Source organism: Tenrec ecaudatus, chromosome 14 (genome assembly GCF_050624435.1).
Source record: "Tenrec ecaudatus isolate mTenEca1 chromosome 14, mTenEca1.hap1, whole genome shotgun sequence".
NCBI classification, from domain to species: Eukaryota; Metazoa; Chordata; class Mammalia; order Afrosoricida; family Tenrecidae; genus Tenrec; species Tenrec ecaudatus.
In genome coordinates, this window is record NC_134543.1 from 82,137,308 (window position 1) to 82,146,402 (window position 9,095).

General features: G+C 56.2%; 1 protein-coding gene across 1 annotated transcript; it reads right to left on the minus strand.

Moving 5' to 3' along the window:
- Nucleotides 1–9,095, minus strand: KHNYN (KH and NYN domain containing). Its single transcript, XM_075531070.1, has 8 exons — nucleotides 8,908–9,095; nucleotides 8,160–8,377; nucleotides 5,623–6,683; nucleotides 5,366–5,496; nucleotides 5,186–5,282; nucleotides 2,405–2,512; nucleotides 2,076–2,177; nucleotides 1–1,303 (listed from the first exon to the last, which is right to left on the minus strand). Exons 2-8 carry the CDS (start codon nucleotides 8,358–8,360, stop codon nucleotides 1,054–1,056), a joined length of 1,950 nt encoding a protein of 649 aa, XP_075387185.1. The 5' UTR covers nucleotides 8,361–8,377; nucleotides 8,908–9,095; the 3' UTR covers nucleotides 1–1,053.

A 9,095-nucleotide genomic window follows, 5' to 3' on the forward strand; every position in this document is an offset into this window, starting at 1 on the left:
TGTATGCACAAGTGTTTACGCAACATTTATGCCGAGAAAACGGGTCAGAACACATTCACATTGTTACTGTGTCTGCTTTGGCTTCGTGATTGCTCCGGACACCGCAGCAAGTGCATCTTCTTGCAGGGCTTTCTGGCACAGTCACTAATTTGCAAACAATTGATTGCAGTCAGAGAGCTGCCACTGAAAGGACCCCTGAGAGTATTTGGGTAATGCAAAAAGTCACCCCCTAGTTGAACTATTTTATAAAATGTAGATCTGGGGGTTGCCTACAAAGATGCAGCCATTATAGGGCACATTGTGTACGGAGGATTCGTGAGTTAAAAGCCAGGGCAGGGGTGGAGGCCCAGGGGACAGGCAACACACAGCTTCCAGAAAGCCGCGTCCCGTTGAGAAACCTGCACAGCCAGCCGGACACACCTGAGACTTGGTCCAGCACCTTTCCTCCAGGGGCTGGCCTGGGCATCCTCCCTGCTCCTCCCACAGGTATTTCACCCCTGATTTACAGGCAGAACGCAGGCCAGTCAGCTCCCTCTGCCTTCTCCAGCTCCCCCACTGCAACCAGCGCCCCTAACAGGACAGCCTGTCCAGGGCCCAGCATGGCCGCCAGTTGTCCTGGAATCCTAACCAGACCTGGGAAGCACCCCATCCTCTGACCACCAGAGCAGCAGCCAGGGGAGGAAAAGGCAACGTGTCCTTGCTACCTGTTCTTTTTCTTTCCCACTCCCCCATCCCCACCCCCAACTCAACTCACAGCCCCTACTCCCTACAGACACCATGTGCGAAGGCAAAGTGGAGAAGTCAAGGCTATGCAGAACTTCTTGAGAGCTGGGTGAGGTCCTGACTCCAGAAGACGTCAGGTCACTGTATGAACCAATCCCCCAAAGGGCCCCCAGCAAGAACATCCCGGACTCTCCGGAATGTTCTTCCTTAGTGTTTCCCTGACCCAAAGCACCCACTCAGGGTGACTGAGTCAGGCTTTAAGCAGCAGAGGGACTCCTACAGAAGGGGCCGGGCTAGGCAGCACTGGAGCTGAGAGACAGCAAGTGAAGCTCAAAAGTTGAGACTGAGCAGGGCCTCGGAGAGTTGGTTGATGTCCCGGCAGTACGGCTCCCGCTGCAGAATGAAGTCCACCTTGTGCTCCTGGCCCCAAAAGACCTCCAGCAGCTGGCGCCGCAGCCGCTCCGTCTCTCGGGTCTTCCGAATGCCACCCCCGCCTTTTTCCTCTTCCTTCCCCTGCGGAGCACTTCCAGGGTTTGCAAGGCCCCTGGGAGGAGGCTGAGCCTCAGGCGGCTCCTGTGGCCTGGGGAGAAACAGAGAGCAGGAAGAGCTCAAGAGTTTCTGGGGAGAAAGGAGGGCCCAGTCCTGCTGGCAAAGTGGTTAACTCTCTCCATGAGCATAACCAGACCCAACGGCGCCTCCATACGGGAAGGACAAGTCTATGGGCTTTTCCCTGAAGATCAAAAAACAGTGTTGCAATGAGTCAGGTCCAGCTGCCACCTCTTTCTCCCAAGGAACAGCTAGTGGGTTCGAACCACTGGTCTTCAGAAGAGCAGGCAAACACTTCAACACTGCACCACCTGGGCCCTTTCCATAAAGATTGCAGTCTTGGAAAACCTGAGGCAGTCCTGATCTGTCCAAAGAGTATTAATTAGATTTTACTCCTGGCTCTGCAGGAATCATCCCACAGTTCCCCATGATGACCACTGGGTGGCAGTGTTCAGCTTGGAACCAGGAAGGTGACACTGTTAGGATGAGTTTGTTCTAGTGTAAGAGCCCAGCAAAGGGCGGATGTAAAAGCCAGTCCTTCATAACAAACAGAGCCCAAACCCAAACTCACTGACTCATGGCAATGGTTTAGACGCGAGTTTTCATCTAAAACCAAATCTCCTAAATCACAGCCCTCCACCCTACCCCCAACCTGAAGGTGCCCTCTTGGGATTCCTCCTCCAGCAACGAAAACTGATACAGAATTGAGCTGGCCCCAGTCGAGGTTACCTCCAGGTGTGCAAGGCTCCTTACAAAGAGGAGCCATCTGCAGGGTCAGGGGGCAAAGGAGGGGCGGGCAGCTTTACCTAGCCGGTTTCTTCAGGAATTCATCCAGGGTGGGGCCGTTTCGCCCCAGGGGATCATCAGGAACCATGAAGAGGTTTCCCACGAAGGTAAAGGGCAGCAGGCTAGATGGGGACAGATACTGTATAGTCACAGAGGTTGGCTCTGCCCACCTCCCGGACAGCTGGGGCCAACACCACCCAGAGGCCCAAACCGCCAGAAGCTGCTGGCTCCTCTCCTTCAAGGCCACGCCAGTCCCTTCCGGGAGGTCCCTCCCACCTGAAGGCCAGGGTGAGCTGGCTGTTGAGAAAGGTCTGGCTGAGTCCCTGCCCTGTCTCAAGGACTCCCTCACCGCTCTCGGATGATGGCCATCCACTTCTCAGACTCCTCCGCCAGGTCCCGGAACTGGTCGTTGGAGACAATGATCCCATTCGTTTCTTCAGCCAGCTTCACCATGAACCTATCTCGAAAACCAGGCAGCTGTTCTTGGACTCTGCAAGGCTCCAACCCAAGAGAGTGTTCCCAACTCTCACGACCTACTACTGGCGACGGACATATGGCCCCTCACCTCACCTTGAGCCAGCCACCGGTGACTGGTCGGCTACAGGTGCCGTGAAGTCAAAAGGAAACAAAGATGAATCCAAGCTGGTATCGCCAATAGCAACCCTTCCGCCCCCTACATTCCCTCACCAACACGCAGTGAGTGTCTCTTTAAGAAGAGACAGGAAGGCCTGGCTCTCAGCACCCTCCACCCTACCCCAATCAATCACAAACCCACTACGTTCTTCCTCTGAGATTCTTTCTCCCTTTTCCCCTTCCTCTTCCATCCCATCACTGCCACTTTGTTCTTAGGATATTTCCATTGGGATGTTCCAAGAGCCCCGAACAGGTGGGTCCCCTACCTTCAGTCACGCTCCAGGGCAGTCTCTTCTGCCCTTCCCCTAAAGAGCATGCCCTACACAAAACGCTCCTGCTGATGCCCGTTAGCTACCCAGGAAAGTCCGCATGGCAACTAAGGCCCTCCAGGACCCAGCCCCAAGCTATTCTCTCTCTCTCTCTCTCTCTCTCTCTCTCTCTCTCTCTCTCTCTCTCTCTCTCTCTCGGGATTCCCTGAGAGACGCTTAACCCCAGCCAAAATCAATGACCAGACTGCACTCTGTTCTCCAAATTCACCTTGGGCTTTCTCGTGTGCATGTTCAGACGGTCCCCTGCACCTAGAAGGCAGTTCCCAAAGCTCTCTGGTAAACAGAATTACAGGGAACTAACTGTATGTCACATACTCCTGCTGTGCCTGGGCCCCACTCTGGTCATTCTGTTTACACAGAGCAAAGATGAGGCTGTCAGTGGCCTGCTTAACAGGCTTAAAACCCCCAAAGATCCAGAACAAGCCAGCTCGCACTCATTCAACAGAAAACACACAAACACCTCCCTTCCCACACAACCCCTGCCAGAAGGGGGCTCCCCTTCCTCCGAGTTACTGTAGTTGTGATTTCAACTTGGACTCCTTGAAGACAAGCAACAGGTTTACCCCGAGTTCCCCTCTCCGAGCTGAGCGGTCAGGACGTGAAAGACAGTGTGCCCAGAGGGGACCAGGATTCAGATTAGGAGTAACAGACTACTGGTTCCGACCGTCTGTCTGGGAAACTGAGGGAATGGCATGAAACCTATCTGCCCAGGACCGTTTCTAGTTAGGCACACTGCACTGTTACCATGTTCTGCTGCCTGCAGCTCGTTCACCGGTACCCGCAGGTTAGGCCGGGGCTAGCACCGCGGTGCTGACTCACCATGGCCTCAGACGGTGGTGTTGATGTCCGGAACCCTACACAGCTGTCTGACTGTCCTGTCTTACTGAAACCGACCCACCCTGCACTTTCAAGTCCACTCCAGTGCTGGTGTGTGTGGAAAACGGTGTTCCACACTTGGGTCATCTGTGAGCCTGTGTATACAACTGTCTAGCCCAGGAAGAAAGTGAACTCTGTCCTTTTGTAGAACACATTGACTTGTTGGGGGTGGAGGGAGTGAGTGTTTAAGTATTTAAAAAGGGAAAAGTAAGTCATCGCTACGGTTTAGACACGAGTTTTCATCTAAAACCAAATCGCCTAGAGATACAATAAACATGTCATTTTTTTAAACATTAAACAATGAATATTCAATGTTTAAAAAACTTAATCGATTGCTTAACGTTTACAATCTGTCTGTCTCCCACATACATCTGAGGGGACTTCAAAAGACTCATGGGGAAAAAAATCTCACGACCTTCTCATTCCATTTTTCCATGCATTTTTGGAAGCCCCTCATATGTACGCTGGAGAGGGGGGATGCCCTGCAATTTCTTGCTTAAACCATCTGGCCGCTGGACTCTGAGCTCTGCTGGCTGTTTCTCCTTTGCCACTTAGTAGCAACGTCTGCCAAGACCGTCAATCACTCTTCTCCTCGGGCACCCTCGCTGTGACAAAGAGGTCAGTCTCCTGCTGCGTCGGTTTGTGTCCATGCAAAGGTAAGAGCTTAAGAATCACCCATCTTCCTGGCACCCTGAGCTAGGCAAACACATGCTTGACCTCCCATATCCACAAAGAGGTGGGGGGGGGGATGAAGGAGACTCCTGAGACAAAGAGGAACAACGCCACCAGGAGGGGTCCACAGGCAAAGTGAATGTGCACGGCAACTCAGCACCCGAGCCCACATCTTTGCCTTCTCAGTCCAGTGACCTTTCTGTGACATCATGCTGGCCCACCAGCCCCTTCATGGGAGTGGTTATTTTGAAGGTCTGCTATTCCTGTGCGTAGAAATGTGGGTTGTGGGACGGCATCGGTCAGTTGCTCCTGCTTCCCCCATCATTCCACTGCACCACAGGCAGGCACGGCAAAGCGAGGGAACGTTAGGTTGTGGAGGGAATGAAAAGTGAATGGTGAGTGGACCGACAGTTGCTCGCAGTCCACCTCATCGCTCCTGAAGGGCAGATTTCCCCACCCAGGCACAAGGGCGCACGGTGGTCTAACCAGCCCAGTCTCTGTCCCCCGGGCTTGGAGAAACTGCAACGGGTTTGGAGGTTCTCTCTCCCCATCAGTTTCTCACGGGGGCTCCCTTGGCCTTCCAGCATGGCCCAGGGCCCAGGACAGGGCAGAGCGAGTACCTGTCATCATAGGAAGAGATCCTCTTGCCATCCATAACCCGAGAGGGGGTGAGGGAGAGCAGGCTGAGGGAGTAGAGCTTGTGCAGGAAGTGGCCCTCTACAGAAAGAAACAAGAGTTCTCTCCAGGGTGGACTGTCCCCAGGGCCTAGCCCAGGCCACAAGAGCCCAAGCGCAACTCACCTCTGACCTTGGAATCTTTACTGTAGCGCCACTGCGGCACAAAGACGGTGATGTCGCGGTGGCCGCGGTCCCAGAAGTACTGCACAGCAATGGCGATGCCCCGGCTGGAGAAGTAGTGTTGGAGGCCGTGCCTGCCGTGGGGAGGGGGCCGGGGCCTGACTGGGATGCCAGCCCCCCGAGCCCATCCCCAGAGTGGCCGGGTGGCCAGGTGAGGGTCTCCCTCCCCGCCATGCTCTTGGCCTTCACCCGGTACTTACACCATGGCCACGTTGCTGCCATCGATGACAATATGGCGGAGGTCGGGCTGGCCGGGCACATTGGCAAGGCACAAGGTGAAAGGGTCCTGTAGGGCCTCCTGGAAACGCTGTGTGCCAGTCACCAGGTTGCCCCCCCGGGTGCCTCGCTTCCCCGGAGACCCCCGGCCACGACTTGAGATCTGCTGCTTGTCCCCGCGGTCCCCACCGTGCCAGGCGGGCTCAGGTGCTGGCAGGGGACTGGGTACTCTAGGAGGGGAGGCTTGCCCATTATGCAGCTGCTGAAGCAGGGAGGCTCCCCGGAGCTGACTCTGAGAGGGGCCAGGGGGCCCAGGAGGCTCACCCTGGGGGCAGAATCCTCTTCCCTCCTTGCCCATGACCTTCCCTGTCAGGGGCCCTGCCACTGCTATCTCTCCTCCCCCAGACTGGGACCTGAAAGCCATATCTCCCCCACAAGCACTGGCCCCAGGTAGCTCCTCCCACCCCAAATCTGTCTCCCTGGGGCCTGCCCCCTTCTCTGGAGCCTGTCGCTCTCCCCTGTCCTCTCTCTGCCCCAAAGAGCCAGTGTCCAGGGACTCCCTCCCTTCCCTTGGGAGAGCTCTGACTCCGAGGGCCTGAGCGCCGGGGCTCCTCCCTGCCCAGGAGGTGCATGCTTGTGGCCCCTGGCCCCTGGAAGCCTCCTGCACCAGACTCAACAGTTCCTCCTGGACAGCCAGGGGCAGCTGGAGCAGGGCTTCTTTGTGGGCGTCTGCCCGGGGCTGCAGCAAGGCAGAGAAGTCTCTTAGCATCCCAGCCGACGGAGACGCTCCACAGGATGGCCTGGACCACAGGTTCCAGTTCAGCCGCTCCACCAGCTCCTCCACACGGCTCTGTGCCATGACGAAGGCCTCCGTCAGGCCGCTGACCATCAGCGAGCCAGGCACCTGTGGGACCAGGTGGGCTGTTGTGCTCCAAGTCAGGCAGTCAAGGAAGAAGCCCTGGGCCCCGAGGAAGATGCAGTGCAGCCGGGGCGGGTAGCGGATCTCACTCTGCAGCTCCGGGCTGCAGAGACCCTTCAGATACTCCTGGAGGGGGAAAAGGCAGAGAAAGGCAAAAAGCTGGAATGCCACGAGGCCTGGCCACCCCATTGGCCTCATAGCTCTCTCTCCAGAGCTTCAGGATGCAGCGCAGAGCAATGGGAGCCGTGGCTCTCGACAAGACAAAGGGTTAAAAAGAGATAACGTTGCTCCGTTCGTTCCTTTTTCAGCTGACAGCCTAGGTTAGAACTTCACCTAGAATTTGAAGTGAAGATGTTATTATAAAAACCACTGTTGGCTACAAGATTGTCGTCTTAAATGTTTATGAGAAGGCGTAAGTTGTATCTGTCCATCATAATGATCCTCACTGATCACTTTTACCAAATCCATGATTTATGGACTTCATTTCATTCACAAGAAGCCTAAAAAGGCTATAATGCCCATTTTATAGATCAATAACCTGAGGCTGGAACCCCAGCCTGCCTGATTGCAAAGAAAGACCGCGTGTCGGTGACCCCAATGCTTAAGCACCCAATTGCTGGCTAAGAGGTCTAAACCAGTGGTTCTCAACCTGTGGTCGTGACCCCTTTGGGGGTCGAACGACCCTTTCACAGGGGTCATCTGATTCATAACAGTAGCTAAATGACAGTGATGAAGGAGCAACGAAAATAATTTTATGGTTGGGGGTCACCACCAGATGAGGAACTGTATTAAAGGGTGGAGAGTGCAGGAAGGCATTAGGAAGGTGGAGAACCACTGGTCTACACCATCAAAGTAGTAGGGTGCTGGGATGAAAATGCCAAACTCCCAGCCATCAAGACAATTCCTGCTCAGAGTGAATCTACAGGACAGGGTAGAACGACTTCTGTGTCTATTCGAGACTGTTAACGCTTACACTGCTAAACCACAGGTCAGCTAGCTGTTCAAACCCACCAGCTGTTTATTCCCCGGGAGAAAAAGATGAGGCTGTTTGTTTCCATAAAGATTTACAGTCTCAAAACCCCTATAGAGAGTTACTATCAATCGGAATGGACCAGGTGGCAGTGGGTTTGGTTTCGTTTCTCCTCGAGTAGCATAAATAGGATTTGAATTGGGTCAAATCATCTGCACCTTCACCCCTTGGCAAAGCCACGGGAAAATGAGGCTGACCATCAACACAGAAAGGAAACCAAAACTCCCAACACCCATCGCGTCTGTTACCCATAGCAACCCTCCAGGGCGGAGTGGGGCTGCCCCTGTGGTTTCCTTAAGGAGGTAGGTAGCCCTTGTCTGTCTCCCATGAAGCAGGCTGGAGGTTCTGAACTGCTGACCTTGCAGTGAGCAGCCCCGACGTTATCACTACACCTTCACCTGCAAGCCGACACGACATTGGGAAATCCCTCTGAGCCCAGAGCCACCGAGCTTGCTAGAGAGGCAATCAAAGAATCAAGATCCACCCACGCCGCTCTCGTGCCCCTGGAGAGGGTGGGGGCTGGGGATGGAGGCGTCCTTCCTTCCCGGAAGAATTAGGAGAGGGGCATTTACCTTGGCTCTACTGGCGTTTTCCTTGGGGCCTTCAAGCTGCAGCCAGATGTGCGGGTTCTCGGAACAGTCCTTCGGGAGAATGCTCATCCCTACCCCGAAGATGCGCTCCACATGCGGCTGCTGCTCACGCACCTTAGCCTCCGCATCTGCACACACCGCAAAGCGGTCCGGGGACGGGGAGCCAGCCCCCCAAGTCGGCATGGCTGCTCCGCCCAGCCCTGGAAGAGGAGAAGAAAGCTCAACCCAGGGGTCCAGACCCACGCCAGCTCTCCACTTTCGCTGCACCTCAAACACCTGATAAACACTCTCGGGGCGTGACAAGCGGGGGTGCGGAGAGGACGGCAGTGTCCCCTCAACGGGGGACTTCGCTCTGCAGTGCGGAGTTTGGAAATGGCGTTTGGGGAACTCCGGCTTGGTTCTGGGAGCCAGGAGCGGGCAGGTTGACCACAGCGCCCTGAGAAAGCCTCTCCGACGGGAACGCAACCCCACCTCCGGGCCCCAAACCTCGCTGAGCGTGAAGTCGCCGCAGGGACCTGAACTGGACTGTCCTCTAGGGGTCCCTGTGGGCATCTCCCAAGTCTCAGCCACTCCCCCGCGGGCCCCCTCCCCCCAAGCTTGCCACCCCCGCGGTCGCGCCACGTGCCCCCGCCCGGGCCCGGGACCGCCCGCGCGCAGCCCAGACCCCCGCACGCCGCTGGCCTCGGCCCTTCGGGTCCCCGCGGCTCCGCACCCGGGGAGGAGCGCCTACCCGCCGCGGCCGCCCGCTCCGACCTCGTGCCGCCGGCGCCTCCCGGAGCCCCGGAGCCCCAGCTGCGCCCCGGGGAGAGGGACAGGCGGGGGACTCGGATCTGGACGGGCCTTCCTGCACTCTCCACCCAACGGGGGCCTCCGGTCCCCGCTGCGCAAAATGTTTTTTTGAGTCACTTCCTGGCCTTG